The sequence below is a fragment of the Colletes latitarsis genome, chromosome 4 (genome assembly GCF_051014445.1).
Source record: "Colletes latitarsis isolate SP2378_abdomen chromosome 4, iyColLati1, whole genome shotgun sequence".
NCBI lineage: Eukaryota > Metazoa > Arthropoda > Insecta > Hymenoptera > Colletidae > Colletes > Colletes latitarsis.
The window spans coordinates 28,400,303-28,413,323 of NC_135137.1; the positions used below are offsets into that span (position 1 = coordinate 28,400,303).

Here is a 13,021-nt window from a genome sequence, read left to right on the forward strand (position 1 = left end):
CAATTGAAACGCTGAAAAAATATGTTCATCGTCTAATTATTGTTTATCGTCGCTTTATCACTTTGGTATTTATGATAGCTTCGACACTCAGGATCAATTTATAACGTTAAATTCGCATTGCGATGCAAACATTTAATTATGTCGCGTATTTGCGCAATACAATGGATAATGCAAAATTAGACGTGTAATAAAGATATACAAATCGTTCCCGAGCGTGGTAACAGGTCATAGTTCAGCATTTTCTATGTGATACTCGAAGAGATCATTACTAGGAAGATCATAGCGCCCATAACGCTATTTATGATTCATGACATGGCTGTAGATCAACAAGATTGACAGTTACTAATATATGTAACTGTATTTACTACTCATCTTTCACTGCCTTAGATGAGCATTAGCAAGTTAATGTTGTGTACGTAGTACGTCACGCAATTAAGATAGTTCCTGTTTCGTTGATGATTGGAGAAACTGATACAGCAAACAGCAATGGTGCAACGAAATTTTTTTATGATTTTGCTATTTTCTCCAGGTGCAATTGCATTTTATCTTGAAATGGAACGTTTCAGATACGTATATTCCTTTTGTTATTCTCTTCTGGGAAAAAGAGTACTTGAGATATTTTGAACGGAAGACAAAGTGATTTTAGAAAAGAGTTAAGAAAATACTTGTCATATGACGGTGGACGAACATTACAAACAAAACGGTTGCAAAATAGGTTGCAAGAAGAATGGTAAAAAATGGTCATCGATTATTTGAAAATAAAAAGACTTGTCGAAGTTATAAAACGAAACGAATGTCTCACTAAATATTAATTTTATTAAAATAAATGAACTGTAAATTATGCAGTTATCCCACGTATAATATGGTAATTAAGTTTAAAAATATTCGTTTTAAATATTAAATACAATGTAAAACAATATTACAATAAAACAATACCACAATATAAATACAATATTATAATACAATATAATAGTGTAATATTTATTGAGTATTACATTAATGTTAAATAATGCAGGCTAATTTTAAAATCCTCATCTTCCAAGTTCTTCTGTAACGTCTATATGCTCTGTTTTCTCCAAAAAATCTATTTTCGTACGTTTATGTTTTCTTGCAGATCTTTATTTTCATACATGATTTTCAGAAAATTGCGATCTACCGCTGTGCTTAAGTTAGTTTACATTATTTGTGGATAAAACAGATGGCCTGGCTGCTACAATATTTGTATAAAATATTGGTTTCTGGAAACTACAACAATTAATCGCTAGGTCACCAACATCCTGTGTAATATTACACGGAGGAGATCTTTATTTCCAATTAAAAAATTTCAAACAGTACTTTGTTTCATTATTTATGTCAGATTTCATGAGATGTAAGCTGGATACAAAAATCAAAACGTCGTGGTATATATTTTCTCTTTCTGTCTCTGTAGCTATGAGTTCTAGAAACTAAAAATGTGCTCATTTGGGACTCAAATATAAGAATTGGTCTCCAAGGTGAACAGCAAAGCATTTTTGACTTCTTCGATTGATGTATCTCATAAAGAACAAGATATACCTTCCTCAAATAATAAAAAACAAAATACAGGTTGACCAAAAAGGTTGGGACCAAACTTATACTACGTGTTACTAAGGTCAAATAGATGAAAAAAGTTCGTATAAACTTATGTCCGAAAATGCGTTACAAAAAAGATATAAGCGTTCAAAGATTCATGAGCAAAATTCATTTCACAATTCTGCGGTGACACTTCCCGCACTCGCCAGTAGAGGGCTACACTTACCCTGTAACTCTCTCACAAGTACTCGATCGACCATTGAATGTCCCATACAGCAAGCCACAACAATTCATTGTATAGAATCATATATGTATTATAAATTCTCAATAATATTATTGTTCACGTGTTCTGACCTGTAACTTCAAGACCTCTACTAACAGTCCTTCAAACATCTAATAGACATTTCGTTGTACAATACACATATTCTCTTCAGACAAAGAACAGAATATCAACTTTGGAAATGTATCCAAATTGCACTTACTATTATTTCTAATACAGATAGATATTTAGATATAAGAAAACCGTCTTAGGGTTGTAATAACGGCAAAAGGAAGATCAGCTTCATACTAAACGTTTGATTAGTCCAATTAAGCTTTAGTTAATTCAATACCTAGAAAGCTGCAATAATAAAATCAAAGGGAAGCCCTACTAAATACTAATTAAAGATATTAATTTCACAATTATTTGTTGTTTTTATTACAAATATTTAAATTACTTGTACACTTGATAATGACAACAAAACTGTACGAATAATTATTACGCGTTCATTTCCGTCATTTTATTCCTTTTTCTTGATATTTATATGAACAATATAAATATTTTCTGTTTACTTGATATTGTTGTTCTACAGACTTTGGAGTATACACGTAACATGTTTGTTTAATAAACATCATTATTCAGCATTTTAGTTGTAATTAGTCCTGCACGAATACTTTTTACACCCACTGTATACAATTTAAAAATATCTAGTGTGCCGTACGGTTTGTGTAAATTTCAATTTAACACTTTCGCGACCCTTGTGCATTTCATTCGCCGTCTAATTGAGGCCTTACTGTACAATATCTCACCGAAATAAATCCGACCGTGGCGATCGTTTACGGTACAAACGTCGCGTATAAACAATTACGTGAACGCATCCGCGTGAGTTGACATTACGTGTCGCGTTAACGAGGCCATATCGCAACCCGGTAGTCCGTCTGTCGTGCGTGCTGCCGCGTGCGTTATCGCAAAACACGTGTACCCGATACCTGAGCGGCCTGACAATCGTTCCCCATCATATAGGAGCGAATGGCCCGGCCCCGTTAACCGGGGTGACACCTCGAAAAAGTAGTCCCAAAATACGCGGAACCACCGCCTGGGCAGTTCGTCTCTGTTGCTCGAGTTTCTCTGCTACCGTTCCTGGGGGCGACCATATGTCGACCGCGAACGCGGATGCCGCCGGGTGGTTTTTCGTAGTACGGGATGGCCCGGTATCTCTGCCACCGACGCTTCTTCTGCCTCCTTATTGGAACGCTCGCGACCGAAGGATTCCGGGAAATGTTTCGACTCTACGTAGAGTTTACATTATTTATGGATAAAACAGATGACCTAGTTGTTGCAGTGTTTGTAGAAAATATTGGTTTCTGGAAACTACAACAATTAATTGCTAGGTCACCAACATCCTGTGTCACATTACACGGAGGAGATCTTTATTTCCAAATAAAAAATTTCAAACAGTACTTTGTTTCATTATTTATGTCAGATTTCATGAAATGTAAGCTGGATACAAGAATCAAAACGTCGTGGTATACAGGGTGTCCGGCCACCCCTGGGAAAAATTTTAATGGGGGATTCTAGAGACTAAAATAAGACGAAAGTCAAGAATACCAATTTCTTGATGGAGGCTTCGTTAAAAAGTTATTAACAATTAAATTTAAAAATTTCAAATCGTTATAAAAATTATTTTTGGTTGCGGGGGTCAATTACAATCATTTTTGATGAATACACATATCCCCGAAATCCTACTCTCCTTCGAGAAAAAAATTCGGGTAAGAGGTGAAATTTCTCGACGAAAAAAAAAATTTTTCAAATCGTCCTAAAAAAATTATTTCCGATTGCAAGCGTCGATAATAATCATTTTTGGTCATTACACATACCCCCGAAATCCTACTCAGTTTCGAGAAAAAAATTCCTTACCGAAAATATAATTTCTGGCCAGAAATGTCTGCCCGAATTTTCATGCGAATATTTAAAACGTCATAACTTCTGAACGGATTGGACGATTTTAATGTTTAAAAAAGCAAACTACGCGTATTTTGATGGAGAATATGCACAAATCGCAAAAATATTCGAAAAGTTGGTCCTTGTCCCCTCAAAATTAGAAAAACCCTATAAAAATGGTCCAATTTTCAAACAGCCATAATTCCTATAATAGTGAATATATTTCAATGAAACTTTTTTCTGAAGTAGAGCCCATAGGTACCTCCAAAAAAGTATTAGACAATTTTTCTGTATGACGTCAAACGAAATTATTAAAAATCAAAAACTAATTTTTAAGAAAAATCGACGGGGGGTAGGTGCCTAAATTTTTCGGCGAAAAAAAGATATTTGAAATCGTTTTGGAAAAATTATTTTCGGTTGCGGGGGTCAATTATAATTATTTTTGGTGAACAGACATACTCCCGAAATCTTACCCACTTTCGAGAAAAAAATTCAGTATTGGCGGAACTTTAAACGTTAACAACTTCTTAACGAAGCCACCATCAACAAATTGGTATTCTTGATTTTCGTCTTATTTTGGCCTCTAGAATCTCCCATTATAATTTTTCCCAGGGGTGGTCGAACACCCTGTATATTTTCTCTTCCTGTCTCTGTAGCTAAGTGTTCTAGAAACTAACAATAAGTGTTCATTTGGTCTCGAAGGCAAACAGCGAAGCATTTTTGACTTTTTCGATTGGTGTATCTAAGTGTGAATAACTTTAATATTCGGACACTAAACAATTTTTATTTTGTCGCATTGTAACTTTGTTCATGATAAAGAAAAAAAAATTAATCCTAAATTACATTACTGTATAGGGTCTAGTTGATAAAAGCATAATTTTTATTTATATAATTACTAACGTTTGCTAAGTATTCTATTTTAACAAAACAATGTACAGTTTTAATGTGACAATAATATTCAAAATGTAACAATTTGCGTGAGCTAGTGTGACATTTAATATGATTGTGAGGTATGTTTACAAACATTACACTCTGTGTAAACTACCTCAAGCCTCAGAAAATCAATTGTGTATAGATATTCACTAAGTTCACTGGTAATAATGGGACGTAAGAGGAGCACTTCATACAACATACGCCACTTTGTCATTTTTCAGAATGCAGAAAGTGAATCGTATAAGAAAATTGCAGCCATGCTAAAAATTAGTAAAAGTACAGTAGGAGATATTATTAAAAGATTTAAGTATGAAGACCGTATAGAATCTATTCCGCAATGAGGCCAACGAAAAATTTTAGACACGCGAGATAAAAGAAAAATTATAAAAGAAATAAAGAAAGATCCTACATTAAGTGCACCAAAATTATCAATTTTACGACATTCTCAAGAATTCGGTATTCTTCAGATGAAATTATTTTGTAACAATACAAAAACTTCAAATTTGCTACAAAATCAGTTCGAAGCTTGTTTAATTTCCAGACACTCGTGATCTTATTTTGACATTTGGAACAGGGTCCAAATAGAATTACATAAAATCAGCTCAGATTATTAATAATTGTCCACTGTCAAAGATACAATTTAAACACAAATTTTTGTAATAAGAAATGCTCGATACACAATGCAACGTAAATAAATATACCTTATAAATATACAGGAATATCAATGTATTCTTCAAAAGAATGTTTAAAAAGAAGGATAAAAGCATCAAAGGTCGCAAAATTAAAATAGAATTTCATTCTTAAAAGTTGTTAATAAACATTTTTTATTATATCTGTAATGCAAGTATTTATTATTTACATATATTTAAGTATATAAAAACGTACATAATTAACATAACAATTAAATGGTACTTCATATTCTTGCTACTTGGTACAACGCGAAACTTCACCTTTTTCCTAAAACGAGACTCTCCAACGCAAAGTATTATTTTACAGTATAGATTACAAATATTAAAATTTTTCCATTAAAGGATCCTTACTTTAGAAAAATATCTGCTAACCAATATCAGAAAATATTAACTTCCAAAACGAAAAAAAGAGAACGCGGTCTCTCGTATGCAATATAATACCCCGGAAGAAAATACTTTCTAAGCAACGTTCCCGTAATCTTTTTCAGGCTCGAGTTTCGGAGTCTGGGGACGCAGGATGAGCAAGAAGATAGATTCGTTCCGACGGGCTGGTTCCCGCGAGACGATATGCTCGATTTCCGAAAGGTCCGACAACGGGAACAACAACAATAACAACACCACCACCAGCAACAACAACAACCTTACCCCAAAAATGGACAAATCACTGCCAGATCTGAAGTCAGACTCGAAATTGGAAAAGAGAACACCGGGAACGTTTCACCGATCACCGTCGCCCTTCAAGTCCTTCTTCATCCGCATGGGTTCCACGGGGATGCTGAACTCGGCGAAAAGCAACAGACGATCGCAGAACGTGGACGACAGATTGAAATCCTCCGAGAAGGAGAACCTGTTCAGGAGCTGCAGCACCAGCCAGCTGAACACAAGTCCGACCTACGTGAAAGGAGACGATCCCTCGGAAGGTATCGACCTTCAGATCTCCAGTCGCAAGGACAAGACCGTGTCCTGCGACGACTTAGCGCGACAAAGCGACGACGTCTTCGACGACCATATCAACGACGTATCCGCGACCCTTTATCCCCTGGTTGGCCCATCGATGACGAGCTTCAGTTCTTGCGACTTTGGTCAGTCGAGGAACGAGTCACCGATGAGGAAGAGCAGTAGCTGCGACTTCAAGGAGTCGAAGAAGTCCAGTTTCCCGTACGCTTTTCTGCGATCGAAGCTCTCCGTCCTGCCCGAGGAACGTCACAGCACGTTCACGTCGAAAGACGAACGACTGTTCAAGACCGCGTCCGAGGAGCACTTCCCCACCTTGAAGATAGAGGACTCGTACACCGGTACAACGACGCTAGGACGACGCCGTACCAGGAACAACAATCTAGGCAGAGGGAGCACCGGCAAGTGTCAGGAGCCCACCACCTCGAAGTCCGGACGAAACTCGTACGCGGAATTCCGTAAGAATTCGAACAGGTGCGAGCAGGACAGGTACAGTCTGAACCCCAGCCACCTGGAGAGGATCGATGACAACTTCCAGCAAGAGGACAACGGCTGCTACAGCTCGTACGACAGCAGCCCCATGTCCCTTCGCGGTAACTGTACCGTTCACCACGTTGACGTCAGCCAGGACAGAGTCGACTTCCCCGGGAGGATGAACGAGTCCAGGTTCTCCGAAACGTCGTCGTTGAACGTGGACCTGGACATGGTGGCCACGCTCAGGAATCACCGACGAAACTCAGCGCCCAGCGGCGAGCAGAGGCTCTCCTCCCATTACGTGAGCTCGAACGAGTCTGGCTACGACAGCGACGGGCCCAGAGGAGAGTCTGCAGCCGCCTCCGAAAACGAGGGGCTTAGCTTGAAGTGCACGGATAGCTCGGATACCAGCAGCGTCGTCGATTCGGAGCTAGAGAAGCCTATCAGGAGCTCCACGCCGAGCGAGTGCCAAGACCACGAGAACCAGGAGCCTAGGACGAGGGAGAACTCCGACACGGATGCCGTCAGAGCGGGGAATTCCGAGCTGAACGATGGCATCGACGGGCTCAGGTGGCATCAGAGCAACTCGGGCAGAATGTTGCCCAGCATTCATCAGACGTACGACGACGCCGCGATGAATTCCCAGTTCCCCGTCTGCGGGAACGGGCTGAGCAGTTTGCAGTGCTCGCCGAAACCGATGGGTATTTCGGCGCATCGAATGAGACTGCAGCAAGATAAGACCAGGTTCCTCAGCGATATCATTCAGCCGCCTAAGAGGGTAAGACGGTGTCGATTGGTGCAGCTTCACAAGAGGGACCCCAAAGAAAGTTTGGGCATTCGATTGGCGCAGCAACGCTTGGGGGAGCTGCGGTATATCGTTGTACAGTTGGAAAGCGACGGAATAGCTCACAGGTACGTGGTATGGCGAGTTCAATAGGTTGGAAGGGTAGGTGTAGCATCTTAAGAAACCATGTTGTTGTGGCTTTTTTACGAAGAAGAAAAAAGATTAAGTCTTCTTTGACAGTTTATTGGAATTGTATGCATCTAAAAATGACCAATTTGATGGTCGAAAACGTTTATGATCCCATATAATAATATTTATTTGCCACTGAGTATTCGCTTGTTCGTATGACCAAATTTGGATGTTACGATTAAATTATTGAATAGACGGTTGTATAATTGGCGTTTTACTTGAGAAAATATGTTCTCCGCAGAGACGGCAGACTGAGGCTGGGCGACGAGATCGTCGAAGTCGAGGGCAAGGAGCTGAGAACTCTGGAGACCCTGGAGGAGGTCCAGGATTTTCTGAAATCCTTTACCGATAACAAGATACGTTTAATTACCGCCTACGAAGAAACGGTGCCGCAGGTATACGTCAGTCCGCCGGCATTACCTGGGGAGTACGAGTACCTGGAAAACGCGAAGAATCTTTCCAACCTGTCGTTGATCGACGGTCAGACGCAGCAAGGTGTACAGCTGGAGAAATCGAGCAAGTCCACCGAGGAGAGCATTCAATCGACGAAAAGGCCGGACTTTCTACCGCTTTCCTGCTTGTCCAAGGAACGAAAAAGTGCAGAAAGTAGTCTCGAGTCCGCGACGGAGCAGCAACAGTATTTGACGAGGCACGTCGCCAAATTTGAAAAAGGTTACGGAAAGCCTAGCCTTGGCTTCAGTGTCGTGGGTGGAAGGGACAGTCCCAGGGGCGAAATGGGAATTTACGTCAGGAGGGTGTTTCCTGGCGGTCAAGCTGACGTCTCTAAGTCGCTGTTTCAAGGTAAAGTATAATGAATTTTCATTCGTTTTTATTCACTGGATATTTAGTGTTTGAAATGAAATTTTTTTTTATTTATATTGGCTTTGGTATTATTGAACAAACGTAAAAATACTGAAATTCGAAGGAGAAACAAAATTACAAATATATCTTAAATTTATTTATACGTACAGGTGAGAAACTGACTGACTGTTCTTTAACTTAAAGTTTATTTTCGAATTTACTATTGGCTATGGTAAAATATGACGTAAAGCGACGAATTTGGCTGTTCGAATGCATCTGAGAAAGCATTTTCGTTGCTAATAAATAATTATTGTATAATTTAACAAAGAGAATTGTATTGTATTGTATAAACGAATTTGAAACACACCAAGTACACAATCTTTTTACACAAATTAATATCATACGAAAACCACGTCTGCCTTCTACAACCACTCGTTTCGTTCTCCATATTGTCTTGCTGTCCCTGGTTACCCATTCCTTCAAAACACTTTCGGCACAAATATTCGATACAAATCCCCTACATTTTTGTATGACCAAAAAATTAAACAAATGTTGTTTAAAATTTCCTTTAATCCAGATTATTATCCTCAGTATGGGCAACAGATAAGATTTTATAACCGTTATTTTTGATCTCTGGAAATTAGCTATCGTTTAGCCTGGATCTGAACGATTATGCTAGGATGTGGTCGAGGCCCTCAGCTATTCCTTTTACAGGTTTACGTATCTAGGGCGTAATCGGTCGGGTTGTCATTCCGTTCCTAACGTGACGCAATCCGTCGCAGATTCCTCATCGTGCGAGGATCTCGTTCCATCGACATAGTTCGCTGTTTCAGGATTAGAATCTTAGCGACCGCGAATATGGGAGGTGTGTGTCGATTCGTCACGTACTCGTCGTCGTCTTTCGCTCGTGCATTCACGCCGTGGTCGCCACGGACACATCTCGAATCTTTAATCCGACACCTAACGTCGTGTGCATTTCTAAACAGTTCGACCATCTCGCCCTTTTGCTTCCTTTCTCGCCCTCCTCTCGTTTTTTGTGCTTCCCTCTTACCCTCGCGCGCCTTTGTAACATGCCACTGGACGACGCTTGCCAACTTGTCAGCTTTGTCAGCGCGATCTTTTCTACCGTTTTCTCTCTCGTTGCCAGAGACGCGCGACCTCGCCGCGACTCGCGTTCGTTTTCTTAATCGAAAGAAAGTGTAACGACCAATAGAATCCATCGAGAGACGTTTAATGCATGTACTGCTGCAGACAAAATTAAGTGGACAGGTAAAGGAAATAAGTATAAATTAAATTTGATCAAAGTAGTATAACTATTATGCATTTAAGTTTTATATAGGGTGTTTTCATTTTTAATAAATTTGTTTGATACTGTACAAAAATCTTGTGTAATACTTTTTTGTATGTATCTATAAGCTCTAGTTCAGAAAAAAGTTTCATTGAAATATATTCACTATTGTAGGAGTTATGGCCGTTTAAAGATTGAACCATTTTTATGGGGGGTTTTCTCACTTTACGGGGTTAAGGAACAACTTTTCGAATATTTTTGAAATGTCTACATATTCAGCACCAAGATACGTGGTGTTTGTCGTTTGAAACATTAAAATCGTCCAATCCGTTTAGAAGTTATGACATTTTAAAGATTTGCATGAAATTTTTGGGCAATATTTCTGGCCAGAAATTACATTTTCGATTAGGAATTTTTTTCTTGAAAATGCATAGAATTTCGTGGATATATGTAATGACTAAAAATGATTGTAATCGACCCCTGCAACCGAAAATAATTTTTAAAATTAAAATTAAAATTTTTCCCAGAGTTGGCTGAACACTGTCTGTAGATTATTTAACGTATAATTTCGTAATATTTTTTTTTCATCCCTAAATACACTCATACAAGCGAATAATTATGATTAAAATAAATGTTATTACTTACAAGTAGAAATAACAAATAGTATTAGATAAACATTAGTCTTGCAAGACTGTACCATCACGTTCCATTAAAAGGAAGGAAACACGTTCGTATTACTCTTCGTTCATGTTCTCTCAAATTGGCAACGTTGATTAATCTTATTTAACATCCAATGAATTTTACGTCTATTAGTCTATTAGTTAGCGTCTTAGTTCAGTGAAATGTAATCCCTTTCTATCAATCCTAGCCTCGAATTGACTCTTATGTGGTACACCTGCCGCTTTCACGGTTCCCCACAGATAAAAGTCTAGCGATATTGAGATTCAGTGGTCTCAAACTCCAAGTTACCTTCAATGACTTTTAATAGTACATATAGTTAGGGTGAACGTACCGGTAATCGACACGTCAAAGAAAACAGAAGATTATTTCGTATCTAGAAATCGATACTTTTCAGTCACCCTGTTTTTATTATTGATTAGTTTCTCGAATAAAAATAATGCAAGTTAATAAAGAGAATTTCGAGATTTTCAAAATAATATATTCGTACGAGTAAAAGGAATTCGTATAAAAATAATACTAGAAAAAGTGAAGAACTTACGGACTACCTTTTGAATTTCAATCTAACACTTTAGAACAATATTTCTAAACTTTGATAATGTAAGAAAAGAACAATTGTTATTTATATTAAATAAATATAAAATTATCAGATCATTTTTCATAAAAACATTTTTTGTTCCTTAACGAGGATTATAACTTGCAAATGTGTTAAACCTTCTTTAGGGAAGACCACAGATTATCTACAAACTTCAATCTTTAATTAAACACCTGTTATCAAAGATATCCACCATATTCTCTTAAAAATCAGAGCAAAATCATTTTACAAAAGGATGCAACAATTATTATTATTCCAATTGAAAAATGCGAAGTAAAAAATTGGCTGAATTTGAGTTTCTACTTAAACGCCATTAAATAAAATTAATTTTTTTATGATTAAATTAAAGTAGGTTCTTATACAAAATCTATGAAAAACAAAATATTTCGGATGTAGGAACTGATAAAGTAGATAAAGTAAAATTAATTAATAGGTAACGATCTTTAATTTTTATTTGCTGGAATCGGTGTTTGGTCCACGATACGACGTTGCAATTTGTTTCAACGAATTAAATTTCACACACTCACGCGTGTCGTCTTGTCTCCTAAGCGATTTTTGCAAGGCTCCCGTCGCGGTAGGCGGCAACACGTTATATAGGCGGGTTTCATGCAACACGTTTCGAATTTCAACCGATCCCGACGCTTTTTACGAGCACGCGAACGTCCGCGGTTTCCTCGTGCCACTGCACCCTGCCGCTCGCTTGTATAACGGACCGTCAGTCGTTGCAGTTGCATAAGCGCAGGAGCAACGCATCTCCCGCTATTGTTAACCTGTCAAGCACGGTAGACGAGTACAGTGAACCCTTGCTATCGTTCACTAGCTTCGATCTGCGACGCGAACCTTATCGAGGGAGATGTACCATTCCAGGTATCGTCGATGAAAATTACATTTAGAAGCAGTATCCATTTGTCCTACCGCCATTTTTTTCTATTTGAAATTACGTTTTTATTTTTCACCCAACAACATGTAACTGTAAAGAAACTTATTGACAAAATTAGTTTAAAATATCAAATATGTGTCTTTGTCTGAATTTATAATAGATTTAACATAATTTGATTAATGATACAAGTTGTATATTTATTTTACCCTTTATTTGTTCTTGTATTTTTTCATTTCTTTTTTTGTATGCAGTACATTATTATTGTACTTTCATAGATTCTCTTTTCATGTCAAAAGAAGACCATGGGAGGTCGAAAATGTTCGTTCTAAAATATCAAATATGTGTATTTGCTTGAATTTATAATAGATTTAATATAATTTAATTAATGATACAAATTGTATATTTATTTTACCCTATCGTTCGCTAGCTTCGATTTGCGACGCGAACCTTATCGAAGGAGGCGTACCATTCCAAGAATCGTCGACTCTTATCGTCAATGACAATTACATTCATAAGCATTATGCATTTGTCCTATTGCCATTTTTTTTCTATTTAAAATTATATTTTTATTTTTCACCTAACATGTTACTGTAAACAAACTTGATAAAATCAGTTTAAAATATCAAATATATGTCTTTGTCTAAATTTATAATAGATTTAACATAATTTGATTAATGATACAAGTTGTATATTTATTTTACGCTTTATTCATTCATGTATTTTTTCATTTCTTTTTTTATATGCAGTGCATTATTATTGTACTTTTGTAGATTTTCTTTTCACGTCAAAAGAAGACCATGGAAGGTCAAAAATTTACTAGATTTACGGAAGTCGTCAATTTGACGGATGTCAGATTCCATATTTAAAATTGCAGAACGCGTAAATATTATTTTTTAACAACTTATGTTGAATTTGTTTGATGCAATGGCATGAATACATATTCTAATTAAAAAAAAAATCGTATTTTAAGGTAATCGTCAACATGAAAGGTATCAATAAATATAC

General features: G+C 37.3%; 1 protein-coding gene across 2 annotated transcripts in view; it reads left to right on the forward strand.

The window, feature by feature from the left end:
• LOC143341140 (uncharacterized) overlaps positions 1–13,021 on the forward strand; it is a 226,877-nt gene that overhangs the window by 212,294 nt on the left and 1,562 nt on the right. For both annotated transcript variants that reach the window (XR_013079562.1, XM_076763831.1), the window contains exons 4-5: positions 5,862–7,713; positions 8,016–8,575. Coding sequence is in view for 1 of the 2 variants with exons in the window: in XM_076763831.1 (XP_076619946.1) it covers positions 5,862–7,713; positions 8,016–8,575 (2,412 nt within the window). In the remaining variant the exon portion in view is untranslated. The remainder of the gene's footprint in view (positions 1–5,861; positions 7,714–8,015; positions 8,576–13,021) is intronic.